General features: G+C 40.0%; 1 protein-coding gene across 22 annotated transcripts in view; it reads right to left on the bottom strand.

Moving 5' to 3' along the window:
• The window catches only part of NRXN3 (neurexin 3), a 970,936-nt gene that overhangs the window by 550,381 nt on the left and 400,444 nt on the right, over positions 1 to 20,111 (bottom strand). For all 22 annotated transcript variants that reach the window (XR_011096953.1, XM_068683067.1, XM_068683066.1 and 19 more), the window contains one exon: positions 5,924 to 6,043. Coding sequence is in view for 21 of the 22 variants with exons in the window: in XM_068683067.1 (XP_068539168.1) it covers positions 5,924 to 6,043 (120 nt within the window). In the remaining variant the exon portion in view is untranslated. The remainder of the gene's footprint in view (positions 1 to 5,923; positions 6,044 to 20,111) is intronic.

Below are 20,111 nucleotides of genomic sequence, written 5' to 3' on the forward strand. Positions count from 1 at the left end.
CATAACAACCTCACAGCTCCCATTGGTTATGACAGTCACCACATCTAGAAATACTAACCAGAATCCCAAATGTTGAGTAACTTTTTGTAGCTTTCCATAGTAACTCTAAGGAAGACAAGTCAACTCCTCTGGGCAATATTCAGACAACGTGCATAGAGATCCCTGCCCTCTTTTTACCGTGCTCTCTCTTTCAACACAGACTTTTCAAAGTGGCTCTTAAAAACAAGCCTCTTTTTTACTACAATAGCCCTGCGTCAACCCTTTTGCTATACTGTACTTTTCAATATCCACAGGGAAGCAAAACTGGAAGAAGCACAGGAACAAGTATGAAATTAGGTACTGCCATAACACATACAAGCACAGATGCACATCCTTTTAGCATTTCCTTCTTTTGCATGTTTATCTGAGTACAGTAGTAGAATGTTATAAGGTTAATTAGCAAAGAACTAGTAGCAAAGAACAGGTTTGAGACCGCCTGATGAAACTGAACACGTAAAAAGTCTAAGGGGACAGATGACATGCATCCCAGGGTCCTGAAGGAACTGGCTAATGTAGCTGCCAAGCTTCTCTCCATAATATTCAAGTCCTGGCAGTCAGGTGAAGTTCCTGGTGACTGGGAAAAGGGAAACATCACTCCCACTTTTAAAAAGTGTAGAAAGAAGAACCCAGCGAACTACCGACCTGTGAGCCTCACCTCTGTGCCTGGAAAAATCATCGAACAAATCCTCCTGGAAGCAATGTCAAGGCACGTGCCAGACAAGGAGGAGATCCGTGACAGCCATCATGGCTTCACCAAGGGTAAATCCTGTCAGACCCATCTGGTGGCCTTCTATGACAGAGTAACTGCATCAGCTGACAAGGGAAGACTGACCCACGTCATCTACCTGGATCTCTGCAAGGCCTTTGACATAGTCCCATGTGACATCCCAATCTACCAACTGGAGAGAGATGGATTTGAAAGGTGGACCATTCAGGAAAAAAGAAATCAGCTTGAAGGTCACACCCAGAGAGTGGTGGTCAATGACTCTCTGTCCAGGCAGAGGCCAGTGACAAGTGGTGTCTGCCAGAGAGCAGTACTGGTCCCAGGACAGACATCAATGACATAAACATCTTCATCAATGACATAGACAATGGGACCGAGCACACCCTCAGAAAGTTTGCAGATGACACTAAGCTGAGTGGTGCTGTTGATACAACAGAAAGAAGGGATGCCATCCAAAGGGATCTGAACAAATTTGAAAAGTGGACCCATGTGAACCTAGTGAGGTCCAAGTCCAAGCGAAAGGTGCTGCACCTGGGCCGGAACAATCCCAAACAGGAGTACAGACTGGGAGAAGAACTCACTTAGATCAGCCAGGCGAAGAAGCACTCAAAGGTTCTGGTGAATGAAAAGCTTGACATGAGTCAGCAATGTGTACTTGCAGCCCAGAAGGCCAACTACATCCCGGGCTGCATCAACAGAGGAGTCACAGGCAGGTTGAGAGAGGTGATTGTCTCCCTCACCATCTGGTGGGATGGAACAAGGTGATCTTTAAGGTCCCTTCCAACCAAAGCCATTCTATGGTATGATTCTGTTCTATGATTCTAATTACTGCACAGGTAACTTAATTTTAGAACGTTTTCCAAAGGACAAAAAGCTTAGGCAGCCACACTACCTGCTGGTGGACCTCCTCCTCCAACAACATCTTAGCACTCAGGTGTAGTTCCACCAGGTTTAAAGAAAAAAAAAACAAAACAGTTCGAAAATATATAAACACATCCTAGTTTTGTGAAAAACTAACACCCAGATAAAGACCTGAATTGATGATCCCAGTGGGCTACAGACGGGAAGAATTTATCAGTAATACCCTGCATGACTGCATCTACTGGTCAATTAGTGTATATACATAACTTGACCAGCCACAGTAGGAGGTGTATCTGAGTCACTGGGATTATACCTGAGTCTCACTTACCCCCATACCTCAGCTCTGGGAAATTATTATTATTATTTTTTTTTAATTTCCCCAAGACAGATCCACTGGGATTTAGAAGCTCTCTCACCTTCTCTACTATCTCCTGAAGTCTCCTGCTTTTTCTTACCTAAATAGTTCCCAGGCATCAAAAAGTAAAAAAAAAAAAAAAAAACAAAAAACTGTGACTTTTTCTGTCTGCAACATGCCTTTTTCCACTGAGGATAAAAGTAAAGCTGGAAATGTTTACAAGACACTTGGATGATCCTAAATCTTGGTATATAAAGAATCAGATGAAGTCAACTGATAGTCTTTCTTGCTTAGGCCCTCTTGAACATTACATACTTATTTCACCTGTCATGACCAAATACAAAGTGTATATATGCTTTACACTTTGCAAAAACTTGATCACATTTGGACAAAGGCAGCAAAAAACATTAGGAAAAACTGTTTAAGTATCTACTCCAAATATCAAGATAAAATACTACATAAAATTTATTTTTCACTTACAATTTTAGCAGTAGATCTAAATATACAATTTATATAGTGACCACTGACGTGGGAAGCAACAACCTAAGCACATAGTGCTGGACACATTTACAAGTAAATGAAATCAGCCACATATTCCTAATTATTCAGAAATTCAAATTGTAGTACCAATACAAATGTTTTTAAATCCTCAAACAGTTCTTTACCAGAGGTATTTTATTTTGAAAAATGTCAGTTCAAAGGAACTGAAACCGTGTATGAGAAAGCTTGTTTAGATGAACCGCCTGAAATCCACTACTGTGATGATTACAGATTGTTTCAGTTTTAGTGTAACCAAACGAAAATTTAGATTTTTTCCAAGACAAGAGAGAGGTATATTCTTTCTAAAAAAAAAAAAAATAAATCTTAAAAAATAAATAAATCCTACTTCTTTACTTCAAAAGGTTAGAAAACTAAAATGTAGAGATGGGTTGGGGGGAGTTAAAAGGGAGGGGTGTCAAACCTATGAAAGCTGGAGTACACACAGACACCCAGTACACCCAAACCAAAATATAGGGGACATGAGAAATGGAGTGAGGAAGGATGGAAAAGAAGAGCCCAGGCTTTTAAAGAAGGTAAAAAGTGACAATAGTGGGACTGGCTTAAAAAAATATAGGACTGCTGTGGTAGTACAGATAGAAGTTCAGTGAAAGGCTGAAAAGTGCATGATAACACAATATCAGAATCAGGACAGAGATGTCTTCTCCTAAAAAAACATGGTGTGAAATCCACTCCCTGTCAGCCCCACATGCAGAGTTCACCTCTCATTCCCCCACCCTGGTCCGTACAGAGTATCACAATCAGCAGCTTGTTGCTCAAGTGGTAGCAGACAGAAGAAATCCCAGCCTCCACTGTGGAATTTGGGTGCTTGTAACATGTTGTAGGGAGGAATAATATGCCTGCTGTACTTACGTCTCATTTATCAAAGATATTCTGAGGTTGGTTGTGGGGAGAAGGAGGGAAGGAATGTAGAAGGGTTTTATGATTAGGCGGCAAAATGCTGTCCAGAGAAACTAGATGCTGTCTCTGCCTTAGGTTTCCTGCGGGAAGATGCATAATTCACTTCATGACAAATTTTTCACAGGTGGTCATTAATTGTGTAGACCTAGTTCTCCAAGTAGCAGAGTTGAACTAATAGGATCCTATTTACAGGCACATTGAATATTTGTGCATGTAAATGACTAAAAATCATGTCAAATTTGTACCAAATACATCCAACTTTAATCTGGTGCACCATTTCCAAATGTCTAAAATGGGGGAAAAAAAACCCTACTCACTTCATGAAACAAGCACAGGAATAAATCCAATTACAACTTCTTAGTTCTATGTAAACATATTGATGAGTGGTGCACACACACAAAAAGAAATCGACAGCTCTATATTTAGAGCAAAATTTAGTTGGTGTTCATTATTCCAAACAAGCAATAAGAAAGTGGCAATCAAATAGGCTGTTTATTTTTACTGAGGGCTCAATTTAGACTTCTGATCTATGCCTAAAGGACAGCGTGAATCCAGTGGAAAAATCTATGTGACCACATCATTTAAGATCTACTCCAGGAAGTGGAATGCAGATTGAACAGAAAGTCTTAACTCTGGCTTTTCTGACTTTTGACTTCCCCACTATGGTATTCTTTAACAGATATTTTTAGCTGTAATGCATCTTTAATTATGTAATTCATATACATGTACATATGCACATCCTATTTTAGTATAGGATTGTATCATTATTATTTATAAACTCAGGTTCATGAAAAATAGACTTCAAAAACAGATGGCATTTCTGGGGACTGAGTTGGTAATGTAGAGAGTGCCACCTCATGGTGCCTGCTAAAAAATCGTATCCAGAAGATTTGTTCTCTTAAAATGCAAAAGTAAACAGGATGATGCATTTAGCAGCATATTTCACTAATCCAGAAGCTTCCCTCTTAAATAAATTTTCCCCTTTCCTCCAAGCTACTGTAGATTAAGTCTCTGCCAATTCCTACATGGAAAAGGCATTTTCTTTTTTCTTTCATGTTCTTCTGACTCTCTGTTGCAAATTCTCAGCCTAGAGCACAGAATATATTTACCTCAGAGGTAAAATGTACATCAGGATATTTTCCTGTATACCTGTATCTTTGGGCTTATTTCAAAATCCTGCTCGTAGCTTTCCAGATAATCTAATTAACACTTTACCTACAATTAACTGCATTCAATCAGTAGAAAAGAACTTTTTTTTTTCTTCCAGAGAGAGGCAGTGCCAGAATTGTATGTCCTACGGCAGCCATTCTTTCTCATTGCTTTTCAAGTAGAAGCTAGTAAAGAGGACCTGCAGCATCTGGCGAAACAGCATGGGTCACAACCAAATGAATATACTCAGATCAGTGCTGCCTCCAGAGTTACCATTCTTTGTGATTCTATTATCAGCTTTCAGACTGCTGGTGTTTTCCTCAAACACCCAGTTCCCACAGTTATACACAGCTATGAGAATTTTAAACCACCATTCAAAAAGACAAAGACGTTTATGGCTTTTGTAGCTGTGGGGAAATGGACCAAAAATATCACCTCTAAAAGCTCTGTAATGAAAACAGATCAGGATAAAGTACCTGGGTCATTTTAATGCAAATCTAACTTGAGACACACTGGTCTTTCTTAGTGGCTGATCTTTTCTTCCTCCTTTCAACTTCATCTCTCTACAAAAAGAATCATAAGCTCAGAAAACCCTTAGCAAACGCAAGAAAAAAAAAAAGTGAGACTGTCACATCCTGTATGTCAGAATAAGATATAGAATCATAGAATGCTTTGGGTTGGAAAGGACCTTAAAGACCATCTAATTCCAACCCCCCTGCTGCAGGCAGGGACACCTTTTCCACCAGACCCATCCAAAACTCTGGTGAGTTAGGGTCCTCCCTAACCTCTTAAGGAAAAATGCTCTATTTGCCTTTTCTTCTGGATGGCTCTGAGACACAAACATGGGTAATTGCAAATGAACAGCAGAGACTGAAATCTATATTCTCTAATATATCAAATGTGGTTTTACTGTTGAAGAAAAATTTGTACAGAGGGAAGGTTTAGAGACCTCTAGCTTTCATTCTATTGCACAGGAAATCACCACTTCTGCAGCTCAGGAATGGGTATACTCACAGCATCCTCCAAACAAAACCTGACAAAAGAGGATGTGATGCTCAGCACCTTTGCGCTCCTGGGTATGTGCGAGCTCCTCTATCCCATAATCGCATAATTCAGATATTATGATTGTCACAGAAGTTTCTGGAACAGGCTGGGCACAGTTAGTCTCACACAGCTGAACATTAGTTTCAACATAGCCCTTATAAGTACACAGGAAGTGACGGGGGCAGGGGGGGAAAAAGATACACGAGAACAGAGAAAATGTGTGTAAAGGCAGAGAAGAGACTGTGAACAGAGACATGAAGGCGATGACCAGAACTTCCATACATCGCACTCACCCTCAGCAACGTCATCATCCACCATCAGCTTCAGGCTCTTTCCACGCCGAACGACTCGAACGGTGTGCCACTCGTTGTCATTGAGTTTCTGCCCAGCATAAAGAGTTTCAGGTCCCTTGCCTGGGGATGGTGATATGCAAGACAGTTAAAGTCAGATCCCAAATTAAGTTTAGTATTTGCCCAACTGGAAAGGTCACTAAAATCAGCCTGGTATGATACAGGCTAGGAGACCATGTAAGTGTATTACAACCTGCAGTCAACCCTCAGGTACCTTCCCAGCTCTGAGGGGGTCAGGGTCATGCTTCCTCAAAGAAGCACCTTGGTCCTCAGAGCCCTGTGGTCACACACCTCTTTAAAGGGGCAGAAATCTATTTTATAGTATGGCACTCATTTCCCAACATAGCACTGTACCGGGCATTGCAATATTAGAAAAGAAAACTGGTGACAGAAATAACACTAGGGCAGAGCCAGCATTTTACACATTTTACATATTTTTTTTTTTTCCTAAGAGCCTTCATTTACAACAGCTGCAAGGTGCTTAGGATTCTTTTCAACTTTAATTACACTGGTCTCCTAACACTTAGGTATAAACACCAGGCTGGTTTCAGTCTTTCAGTCCCCAAAAATAAAAATTAAAAAAACACCCAAAGAAATGAACAATAATAATAAAGACAGAAAGGCTTCCAAACACCACTCACCACCTGGCTGATTCCTCTAAGGTTGTTTCACAAAGCATCCTGGCCATACCCACACAGGGTGCTTGCTGAGCCCCCTGAACTTCATGTCACCATAGGTAAAGAGGAGCCCTTTCCCCTCCAAAAAGTTAAGCCACAGTTGTCCTTGCAAGCAATGCTCCTAGGAGAACAGCAGTGGTGCTACCCGTATTTGTCCATTTTTGCTGCTTACCCATCACAGTTGACAGGTAATTACTTAAAACATTAATTGTTCAGATTACAGGACTGGAACACCTCGCTCCTGTCAAATGATAAGTGAAGAATGGTCTGTGCTAAATTAAAACTGTCTATGCTCATTTCTGTACAGTACTCAGCTTTTTTTTTTTTTTTTTTTTTTTTTTGACATAGATATATCAGAGAAGTATCAGAGAAATGAAGCAGGAATTGTTGCTCGTCAGGTCTGGGCCCATTGCCCAAAATGGCAAAAGAGGAAACCCAAAAAAGGAAAAGCTACACCGGAGAAATAGGACAGGGACAATACTAAGAGCCACTACAGCTCACTTTACTGCACTGGTAAAACCAGATATCAGATACACAGATTATTTCTCCACGTTTGTTCAACCAAAATCCATTTTTTATTCAGATACTTTGAGCTGGTTACCACACAGTTCACCTTCACTGAAAGAGTAAAAAGTACCCATCTCCAAGCAAAGCTCTGCACAAGGGAGATGTATCCACTCTGATCTGTGTTGTGGTGCTAACTAACAAGCATGTCCCAGAGCGAGACAGAATTGAGGAGGTAGAAATCATACCCAAGGACAGTAGGCAGCCCCCAGCGTGCATGCTGCCTAATTAGCAACATTTTTGTAACTGCACCTTACTAAGGGGGATGCAGGCAAAGAAAATGTCTCATTTAGCTAGGGTATAACATGGTAGGGAAACCTTACGGAATGAGATGACAGCAGAATGAATATTACATCTCTCAATAAGGGATCACACAGTTCATGTTAACAAAAAGGGAGCTCAATTCCCTTTCAAATAAAGCCAATTGCTAACCAATTTTACGACAGAGCAAGAGGAAAAAAACTCTTTGCGAACTGACCTGAAAAAAAAAAAGTCACCCATAGATTTAAGAGGATAGGGAGTCATATACTGTAATTACAGACAATACCTCCTTGATAGGAGTCCCATAACCTCTGCAGATTTCCCACCTGTGTGCTAAAGGCAGACTGCACCACAAATGCAAACCTGACAGCTAGGTCATAGCCACAAAGTTTAACTTGTCTATATCAACAGAACTTAAACTCCATTTAATGAAGTCCAAGAAAGTTATGCTAGATGTACATCAGTGGGAGCAGATACTGTCCCTGAGAGCATGTTCCAAGTGGATGCACCCGAACAGCCTGGAAAGGTAATGCCTATGTGAGAGCACACTGCAGCAGTTACTGTAGTTACACACAGCCGCTTCCTTGGCCTAAATGAACCCCCTACCTTTGTGTTTTTGTAACACTATCTGACTTCAGGAAAACTGCAGGCAAAACAAGAGCAGCAAATGGCTTCACAGTGCCCTTTTCCACAGGATGATTGTGGCTGCTAGGGCTAAACCAAGGGAAGCAGCCAGGTGGGCTGACTTGGCTGACCTGAAAACACAACGCTTTCTGCGCAGCAGCTCTGTGCTCACCATGGTTCAGCCACTCCAAGTGCTTGACCTTTTTGTTACCCCCTTTCAACTCCAGCCTCACAAATAGGAGTCAGACAAAAAGAGCTGCTTTGGCTTGCCATTACTAACTTGATGCCCACTGTAATGTTCTCAAATGAAAATTGTGACAGTAACAGAAGCTGTCTGACTAGATTCACAGAAAACGTACCTTAACCAATTCAGAAATAAATGAATATGAATTTCAAGGCCTTCCAACTTCTTTCCAAATGAATAAGGTTGTCTACAAATGAGATTCCTATTTAGAAGTGGTCAATAGTTTGTGCTAATAAATTTGAAAAGTAAGCACAGCAAAATAAATGATTCTACATTTACTAGTCTGTCTTGATCAATTTAATATTTAATCCATCAAGAAAATTTAAAATACTTTTGTTTATGCACAAGTCTTCATTTTGTATGGAATAACAGGCATGAGCTTCTTTTGGTAGGGTTACCCAAACAACGTGTACCAAAAAACATGTGTACATGGGACTGCTCAAGAGCATTCAGCAGATGTGAAATTCAGATGAGCACTTCCAAACAGTATTTTTACTCCAAACTGTTTTGTTTTCAAATGCTTTGAAGACACTTATGCAGCAGGTGGGTTGACCCAAAAAAAAAAAAAAAAAAAGCAAAATTGCTTTTTTGCAAATGAATTGCTGCTCCCTGAGTGAACTCCCACTGAACTCAAAGCAGTTCAGCAACTGAACTGGGGGATTGCTACCTCTGGGTGCCAAGTCTCATCTCACTGAGCAGGATGACTGCATGTGCTGCTACCATACAGTCATATGTGGTCAGCTTTTAAAAAGAGGACTTGAAGACTTCTGATCTAACACTTGTGGCTGCTGGGCAATAAAAAGAAATAGTCCAGGTGTAGTGGTGAGGATCAAGTGCTCTCCCTGAACATGCAGTAAGGCATTTGTATGGTCTTACAGCTAAACGCAGCAGCAAGTGTTTGGCCAAGGAAGACAGATTTTCCCCCTTCAAGCTGTCCTGCACCTCTCTCACCCTTCATCTATAATGCAGGTGGAGGAAGTGACAAAGCAAAGGTTAGCTGGACAGAGAAGAAAGTCAAAGATTTGAGTCTTCCCCTTGTGCAACAGTCTTTTATCATAAAAGACAAGGAACCAGAAAAAGAGGCAGCAGTGTTAGAAGTTGGGTGCCTGGCAACACTTTCTATTTATAATGCTTCTGATGAGATAGCAGCTGGGCATTAAGCAATTTTTGCATTTTATTTCATTTCTGAGTGAGAACAAGAAAGATGCAACATAACAGGAAAAAAAAATTGCTACTTTCACAATAAATTAACTATTAAGCTAACAGAGTCTTGCCCACCCTGAGAACACGTGTCTCTGGCCTTCTTGGTCATTCCACCCCCCTAACGACCTCTAATGAGTAGCATATCACTCAAGTGAGCACTACCTTCACGAAGCAGGCTAGTGTGTATTCCTTCAGTGTAGGGGCAAACACTACCTTATCAGAAATCCACCTGCAGTTCAGGCTTCCTGAGCAAAGATTACTTGACTCATCTGCCACAGCTCCTCCTTACCATCTCATAAATCATCTGAAATCTCATCAATAAGCATGCACGTTGAATTTATATCAAATAACTAGTATATGCTTTCAAACAGAGAAACTCATTCTGGTCAGCCAATGATGTCCAATTTTTTATTTCTCTAGCATAAGTACACTCTTGCTAATTAATAGCTTGGCCCCACTAGACTATGTAAGCAGCAAGAATAGGCATGTTGAAGTATAAACAAAAAGAAATTCATGCTCTCTGAAAAAAAAAGTTGCTTTCCATCTGGCCCCAAGAGCTTGCTCATTTAGAGCAAATAACCGGTCAGAGGGCTGCATTTAAAATCATAGCTCAGAAAGCATCAGCTGTTTTGGCTACCAGCACACAGAATTTTCCTACTCTGAAAGGCAAAGGAGAAAGAAGGTTAATCCTCTCACCATTTTCTCACAGGTGGATCAAAGAGCATGCCTTTACTCTCAGTGCAGGCTGTCATTATCTGATCCATTTATATGATTAAAACAGACTTCATGAAACAAGGCTATCTTCATTACTGCACATCTTATCGAACATTACAGAAGAGGTCAAACATATCAAAAGACAACCAGAAAGGACATTGTCAGACTGATGAGAATGAGAAAGGCTGTTCCTCATTACAGTTACAACAATAAATTCTACAGTGGTAAACAATACTTTGAGAGATGACCCACAGTAATAATAGAAGCTTTTATTTAAAAAATAATAATTTATTTAGAATGCTCAGCTGCTATCAAAGCTTTGTTCGTTGGAAGTAGACTTTTTTATGTCTGCTCAAAAATGCCATCAGCATCCCAAGGCAAGGATGAGGGTTTTTTTTTTTGTTTGTTTTTTCCTCTTGCTCTGCCTTCTAGGGAGGGACAGTAAGGTTGTTTTTACCCACGTGTTAACATAACATGATTCACTGTGAAAAACTTGTGCACAGGTCTGTGAAACATGAGAATGAATCATGAGACAAGCTGGACAGATTCCCTTGAAGCTTTCAGGAAAAAGGACCAAGCCCAGTTAGACCTTATTCAGCTATTCCTTAAATATTCAGATGTGGCTAGCAGAACTGCAGAGTGGTTGCCTTCATTGCAGCCCCAAGAGTATGACACTGAATGGTCATGTTACAAAGCCAAAGGAAAGAACTGGAAAATTTTTATGAGAATAATGAACATTAGGCAGCCAGTTACTGTAATATCACTTGAAGATGCTACAGCAAGATGTCTATATATATTTTCCAATACAAGAATTCCCAACCTGTTTTTCACCCCAAATGATATTAACGTTTTAAAGATATAGGCTTTATATATGCTGAATATATACAGCATATATATATATGAATATAGCAATGTACATGAAATAATTATGCAGAATGTTATGCAATATCTACCATACTGTCCTATAAAATATAAAACCTTTTTTTCATTATTTTTTCAAAAGATGGGCAAAAGAAACTTTAGGCCCAAAGATACTCAGCCACAATTTCTAGAGACAGTTTCAAATAAGGCAAAAAAGAATCACATGTGGGTGCAAAGACAAAGCAGCTGCCACATGTTCTCACCCCTTTATGACTTCACAAAATGTGAAGAGTTCCTAAAGAGGGCAGGGCAAACATCAAAATACAAGCAGGGCCGAAAAGGATATCTGGCAGCTGCCACGGAAACCTCCAATACATTTTGGTTTTGGATTAATGTAAGTAGTGTGAATTTTGTTGGTGTTTTCAGGTAGCAGTAGTATTGACAAGAAGTTTTTGACTGACATCTGCTGTCCAACTCAGGAGCATTGTTAATTGCTAGGAAACAACTGGTAACCCCAGACTCTCGGCATATTGCAGACATAAGTAGATAACTCAGTCAAATCAACACTTTCACATACATACACATTTGTTTTGCTCATATACAGGTTTTAGAATTCCCATTTTCAAGGCTGCTAACAAGGAATAAAGAGTTTCACTTCCCTGCAGTACCTCCAACCGGGCTACCTTACCTGCACCATGCTTTTCATTTCCTCAAGGAACATGATCATCTCCAAGTATTACAATAGGTTAAACAAAACATAACATACATTAAAAAAAACTACTTTTAGCAGGCTTTACAGAGAAGTTGTTTACACCTGCACAGAGCAGCTTCATTGGGAAATCAATATACTCGAACATGGTTTACACCAGTCTACCCAGAAACCACGTTTAATTACTTACATTTGTACAGCAATATAAAAGTGCATATACAAAAACCTTTAGATGTCCCCTGAATCAGTTATCCTCATAAGAGCAAATGAGAATCCCAACCCCAGCAGCCAAACTCATTAAGTGCATGAAATTTATTCAGCAAATAGATCAAAAGTAGCAAGACTATTCTACTCATTCTTTCAGAAACATACCTCTGGGTCCCTAGAAACTCCATGAAAAATAAGCTAGATTTAGTTCTTTGGATACCAAGTATTTTAAAAAGCCTTAAAAAAACAAAAACCTAATTAAATATATATGTATACATACATACACACAAGCACATACATATGTTCCTTGCGTTTTTTATAAATACTGGTAGCACCACTATGGATGACTATTGCTTTCTTTTATAGGCATCCTAGCCAGTAGCTGTATTAAGACTCAGATGGATGCAAGCAGCATTTAACATGAGAACAGCTTGCTCAGAAGGCTCTCACACAACACAGTGCAGAAATTATGTTGTGTGTCTTCCACTCAGTATGAATAAAGCTTGTGATTAAGAACGAAAAAAGTAGACAGTCAGGTCACATACACGGTACAGGTCACATACCTGGCACAGACTGTGCTTGTGCCATTTTTCCACCAAGGGCAGTGGGTCATTCCCCTTGTTTGCCTCAATTTCACTCCTGTTGTATTTAATGTTTCTAGAGACTATGTAACTACTGCATGTGTCTATCAAAGAATATTTTTTAAAAAGACACCAAGGAAACATTTGTGTTAATTATCATCGGGAAGGATCAGTTTTCGGATTAAATGGGAGACTAGAAATGAAAGAAGTTTTTAATTTTTTTTAAAAAACATATATATATATATATTAATTTTCTATTCAAGATACTAATTTTTAATGATAGCAGATGGCTTCCCATTCTTAGCAGAAAAGTTAGTTATTGGGGAGTTATTCCCACTTCGAAGGAAAGTGATTTATGTTTCTAACCAGTGAGGTCAAAAAAGGATGTGTAAGTACAAAAAAAGCATTAATGCTTTAAAAATTAAGATTTACAACAGTCTAATTAAATTAACTTCAAAGCAAGCTCAGTCAGACTGTCTTTACCTTCATCTTTCGTTAGGACTGTGGCACAAAGTACTCAAGCCACAACACAACATCCTTCTGCTCCCGATCGATGAGAACAACCGAAACATCAGGGTCGGTGCAAAGAACTCGGAAGATGCTACATCGTGACTGATCTGCAGTTTGCCGAAGGAAATACTTGTACGTGCCATACTGACAGAGCAAAGCTCAGGAGATGTGTCTGTGGATGCATGGCAGGCAGGGAGGCAGGCAGGGAGCAGCTTCCAGCGCAGCCACTGCAGAGCAGCCACCAGAGGGCAGCGCCCGGCCTCACGAGGTGGTAAGGCAGGACGGAACTGCTGCTGGAATAGTTACCTTACAATTACGCACACATTTTTGCAGACCACAACAGTAATAAAGAGGTGAAGAAATCCTGTTTTAAGCCAGCTTTACATTTGATTAGCTTTCTGCTGATGCAGTGCTAGTCAAAGCAAGCCTCAGGCATAATGAGCACAGAGAGTGAGTTCTTCTGTTTACTCCTGGGCAGAAATAATAGTATGGGTACCCAAACCATACAGCTTCTCACTTATCTCCTCAATTGGTTGCTCAGTTCATCTGTGTCTCAAACAGTAAGGTAATTACAGTTTCTCCTCATGTTTAGTTTCACATCTCCCCGCAAATGCTACAAAACAAGAATCAATGATAGCGAGAAAAAGATGCTGGAGGCGAGGCTGAGACAACTGGAGTGAGCCTCACCACATAGCTCACAGGCGTGCACATAATGGAACTCTGACTGCTTACTGCCTAGACAAGTTTCAAACTACTCCAAGGGAAAAACACATGAATGAAATGTATGAGCCTCCACAACAAGTATCCCCAAAAGCTCTTTGCTGCTGTTACATCAGTAAGGAACTCCATTACAAGAGGCTGCAGAAGCCCACGTCACCTCGTGTGGTGAGTCTTCTCATAATCTAATGGCTCTTACTACTTCATTGGAATGAATTATTTGAATTTTGGAATTATCTGATCATGGTCAGAGCTTTTGTGCTTTTCTGAGTGTGGTGATTATTTTTTTTTTCCCTAAGTATTATAGCAGCTACTTCTCATCTAAGTCTGAAAAGTGAGGAGATCAGAAAGCAAGGCAAAGCAGCTGAGATGAGGAAAAATACAGGAATAGCAGTACAGTGTCTCCCAGTAATGGTACCTGTGCGTTTCAGCAAGGGATCAGAGACCACTTTAACAGCAGGGTAGCATCTTTGTTCCCCTCTCCTAGAGCACAAAACAATGGCAAAGACAGGTGATCCTCTTCCCAAAGACATGGCTGAACAGACGGTTGAGTCAGAAGGATAAAAAAAAAAAAGTCTTTGGAGCTCCAGTCCCAAACATTACTTAAAGAAAGCTGTTTAGGGAAAACTGAGACCCTCATTAGTTGTGTAGTATCAGAGCAGAAGACACTCCTGCCACAGAGCACTTCATTATTCAAATACCAAGGGCAAAGACCAGAGGCACTGAACATACAGAGGACCTACATTTTTCATTTCAGGTGCCTCTGTAGCACCCAGATGCCTGAGGCATTACACGTCCATGTGAGTTCTCTCTGGTTGCTACGACTATTACATGACCTAGCTTCAGGCCCCTCCAACAGCATAACAGTCAGCATCATTAAAGTTATGTCCAGCTACAATTACAAAACCACCAGGATTCATGTCCAGGCAGTGGAAAGCCTTGCATGCGCTCCTGAGGTTTAGTTCCCTTTCCACAGTGCTGCCTCCTTACTGAAGTCCACCACTTATTTCAACCTATGGTGCCAACCAAACCCTTTTTAAATTCTCTGTTGGCTATTAGCCAGTATTTATGTCTGAGAACCCCAGACATACTGTGAGGTAGAACATCCTATGCATATAAATCACATTACCAACGAATGCAAATAACAACCCAAAATTGCAAGTGGAGACCTACCTTGCATTTTCAGATGTTAACACTAAACCACATGTTACTGATAGTTCACATCGGTCCCCTTTTCCTAACTGAGAAACTCTGGTGGAGAAGGATGGTAAGTGGCATTTCAACCTCCAGGCTAGAGACTCCTACTTTTGCTTAAGGAGCTATCAGGGAAAGATCACAATCGCTAGCTTCTGGAAAGCTGAGAGATCAGCAGTGCAAACTGAAGTGTTTAATGTGAAAGACATAAAGCCTATCTCAAAGAGTTATCTTCCACATGAAATGGAATAGAGCCCTTAGCTGCTGTTATCTTTTGAAGAGTCATTGACTATTTTCCTGGCCCTTAAGTAGAAATGGTTAGTACAAGATAGTAAGCACATGGCAATACATCTGATGCTATCCTACCTGAAATCATCTTGGTATTCCAGGTAGACAGAGCATTGCTATGTACTTTATTATTTAAGGGAAACAGTTTCAGTAACGACCATGTTTCCAGCTTATATACAAGATAACTATGACCCAATAAAAACACAATGGGAAGATTTTACTAAATTGTCCTATACAGAGATACAGAACAGTCTCTCCAAACATCCCCTTGTCCTTCCTCTTCTTGAGCTGCAAGCCAAACCCTTTTTTGGTTTGTTTTGCTGCTGTCCTCTAAGTCTTTCATTTACATTTTAATATTTATAGAGTTCCTCATTTCTTCAGGACACTACAATGTTAATGCATCCTTTACAAAACTGGGGGATACTGCTGACCATGTTTTATGAGGCAGAAAATGAGGCCAAGTTGTGGTGCCCAAAGTGTCACAGCACGAGCTTCGATCCTCTTGAATAAATATTCTCCTTTCCCTTTCACACATTTTGCAAAACTGTTATCAAACCTGATTGGAATTTGAAAGCCATATCTACACTTACTACTGACTTTAAGACTAAACATGTGCCAAGCACCCATGAGAGAAGCTGTTTGGAAATCTAGCGTCAAATAATACATTTCATGCTATTTAACCCTTTTGCTTCCAAAACCCTATCAGCAGGGGGTCACAATACATACTGCCAAAAGAATTGGGACCTTGCTAGCAGAAAGCCACCCACCCAAGTGACAGCAACAAGATATGTATCACCCATGGAAATCAGATACTTACAGACATCACCAATCTCCAGTCTCCACTGGAAGCATACACTTGTCCCCTTCACCTGAACTGAGAAACCCTGATGAGGAGACTGACAAGCAGTACTTAGACCTGCAGGCAAGAGGCTCTTGGTTTAGCTTACGAAGCTATCAAGGAAGGATCATATGCTTCTGGAAAGCTGAGGGATCAGCAGTGCAAACTGGAGGATAGTTGAGGATTTACAGATAAAGATGACATCTGAGGCAAGTATTGAGAAATCCTTTGAAATTCAGATTTTTAAGTCACAGCTTTCATGTCAGCTAAGGAGTGTGTAAAGGAAAAAATACCCTGGGGGAAGAAGGGAAATGGATGGTAAAGCTAAGCCTACGTGTCTTTAAACACATCCACACCTCTCTGCCCCCACAGCTCCCAATGACAGTTTCCAATACGCAAAGTGATGCTATCCTTCTTCTCAAATGTATCACCTGAGTTACTTAATTTCATGCGTATGCCCTCATACAAACCTTATATATTTCATACTACAGCCATTTGTAAGCCTGTTATCACTAGAATTAAATAGGATTGCACCAGACACTTAATTGGAAGGAAGCATCCTGAAACAGCTGAGGAAAGATGAGGCAGAAGCCAGCAGATCTCTTCCCACCAGGAAGTAGACTGTAACAGCACCGTTAGCATCTTGGGTCTCCTTTTCTTGCTCAGCACACAGACAAAATCATACTCATATTCATAAGAGAAGATCTTTTACAGAGAAAAAGAAAGATTCTTGTTTAATGCACAGACAAGGACACAAGCACAAGGAAAAAAAAGTGGTAAACTTCTTGAGATCAGCTGATACCTGGGTGTGTTAGTTAGCCTTTTCAATTACAAGGTTTATTAATTCTTACATACCACATTTAAAAGAGCAGTAGTACCCAGCATTGTAAAGAGACTGAAGGAAAAAAAAAAATCTAGTTGTGCTGGGATTACATATTAGTTCAAGCTGTTCCAGAGGCACTTAAGCAATAAGACTGTTTGACTATCAAGCAATAGAATACATTAGCCTCTGGCTAAGTTGTACAAAGAGGAGAATTTGATTAATGGCATAAGCTGGTCAAACATCTCTCTAGCACTTTCATTTCCCACTGAAAGCTTACTGACAAGTGTATTCAGTTTCCACTGTAAATTTGGAAAGACAGAATTTTAGTCTGTGAAAAAGGTTACTTCTCCATGTTGCATTTTAGAAGACACACAAAACACCACCACCAGCACAGCCTTGTTATTTCTTCATGCTGCTTGTTAGGGAAGGAGGTAGGGGTTATTACAGGGATGGGTACATTAGACACGCCTCTCCCCCATGTAGTTCTCCCCTTGATGTCTATTTCTAGCCAGTGAACAGCTGGTGTCCTGAATTGTTGAACAAACCATTATTTCTTAGTTCTGTCCTTCACAGGAGCACTGTGAAACCCATGCATTCATGAGCAAGCTTCATGAAATTGTATAAAACCTGATTGGAATGAACCGATGTTGTAACACCACTACCATTTACATAGGCCACACATTTAACAGACCCAAGCTTGGAGAATGAAGATCAGACTTCAGAAGGTTCCCGTTCCCAAATCTAGAAATGTACTTATTCTTCAGGAGTCAGGTTTTACAGAAGTAAAAACTGGCATCTGTAAGCATTACACTTGATCTCACCTAATTCTTCTGAAATCAAGTACTGTGTAATACTCTGCAGAACCATAGGCCAAACTTTTCTTTTCTTCTTCAATAGTATTGCTAATTAATGGTTTAGATCAATGGATCCTAAACTATTCTCTCCTAGTTCGTAAATTCGTACCAAGTGTAACATTCCCAGTTAGCAGTCTGATAACGAACTGGATGGCCTGTATGAAACTGATGGCCAAGAAATTTTCCCTACTCGACTGGGATTTATCACTTAATGGTTAAGGGAACCACAGAAGACTGCTTTGAAAATAATAATCCGAGTGCTCTACATCTGTGTGGTACTCTCACAGATTGAGTCTTAACATCCTATTCTCTATTTCAATTGCTGGTGACATATCCTAGCAAAGTACTTCAGCATCTGGAAGACAAATCACGATTTTAACGTCTTCCCATCATCTATTTGATCTACACCAAAAGAGGGAAGGGAAAGAAGGTAAAGAAAAGAAACAAGTTTGAAACCAACATCATCTAGCTGTTCTGTAAACAATAACAAAGAACCAAGCAAAAACCCCAAACCCCAAGCCAAGAAGAACACTTCTGACCGCTAAATAAAAGTATTTCAACATCACACACATTGCTTTATTATTTGTTAATGCACAGGTCTAACACCGATGCCTCACTGTTCGCCCTCCTCCCACCTTTTTGGAGAGGGAAGAAAAATGAAGTTCTGACCCATTTTCACTGCAAAGATTAACAATCTCACATTGAAAGCAGCTCCACTCTAATAAAATAAGCCTCAAAGTCAACGATTGCTGAATTTTCAGAGGTGCTGAATGGGAACAGTAAAGCACACTGCTCTTGAAAATTAGCAAAGTACATACATTTAAATCCTCAGTAAATGACAGAGCACTGCTATATTTCATCTCCAACTTTACAAGAAACAAATACTTACAGATACAGCTTTTACTCACTTTCAAGTCCAGTTTTAAAAGATAGCTAAGAATTTGTGTAATTAAGAGCATGCTTAAAACCAAATGGGTAAAAAGAAGTTTTACCTATAAAGCAAACCGTTTGTACAACCCTGCAGGCAACTGGGTCACTTTTAATGCTGCCATGGTAATTTCAATAAGGTAGAGTGTAAAAGAAGGGCCAGGAGCTACTGCAATGAGTTGGAAATAAAGGACTTCTAATTTCTCATTCAACTTCAGTCGCATTGCCAAGCAAAACAGCTTCTAGTTTTATACCAAAACTGACTTTCAATGATGTATCAAATGCAGGCACGTGGTTTCATGCAAAGAACAACAAAAAGCGTATTTGTATCAGTACACCAACACTGGACAACCATCTGGATCAGCAAATTTACTTCTATATTTATAGTCAACTTAGCAAGAGCCACATAGTCAAAAATGATGCACAAAACATCTGTTCTCCCATCCACACAAAGAAATATTCCCTCAGCATATACACAAATGGAATGTGAAAATGCACCTTCTCTGTGAATTTCCTCTTTGAGTCACATCTGATTAGCTACTGCAGAATGCTAGCTGACAGAAAAATAATGCTGTATGTATTTTTGATTATGACATTAAGGCGAATATGCAAACATATGCACAGAAGAGTTGGACCAGAGAGGTGCTGCCACAGCATAGATCACATTTGGCACTGAGGAACACAAAGAACAGGAGGCTGCTTTGCTTCGGTGAACAAATTGGAAACATCAGAGGAAGGAAAACAAAAATCACTTCAGGCCACTCTGAAAACGTCCTTGGTTTTTTTTGATCAAAACTTGCCCCCTCAAAAGACAACTTCAGAAACACTTCTGCTTGGAGTTTATAAAAGTCAAAACTGAAAAGGGCTGAAGCACTCAGTCACTGCCTTCTGTGCTGTGGTAGTTAGTGACAAGGTCTGCCCTCAGGCTTACAAAGTTCCCGACATACATAAATTCACAGGATCAGAGAGGTTGCATCCAAATGTACTATGGGATTCAGCTGCTGCCAATGCAAGAGCCCCTACTACCACCTTTGAAAGGTTGCAGTGACAGAAGAAGGTCCAAAGTGAACATTTCATTATTACTATTATTTTTAGGCTGGCCTTGGTTTGAGCCATGAGTTGGACTGGAGACTTCCAGATATCCCTTTCCAACCCAAATTGTTTTGTGAAAACATTTTGTTCCACTGGTAACCAAAAGTTGTATTTTCAATGACTGGGAAAAGAGATAATTTTAGAATAAATTTAATTTTGAGACATTGTTAAAAAATGAGAAGTCAACATATTTTTATATTAAATGTCATAATATTTATGTTTGCCATTTTCTTTTTCATAAGC

The sequence above is a fragment of the Anas acuta genome, chromosome 5 (assembly GCF_963932015.1).
Source record: "Anas acuta chromosome 5, bAnaAcu1.1, whole genome shotgun sequence".
Lineage (NCBI taxonomy): Eukaryota > Metazoa > Chordata > Aves > Anseriformes > Anatidae > Anas > Anas acuta.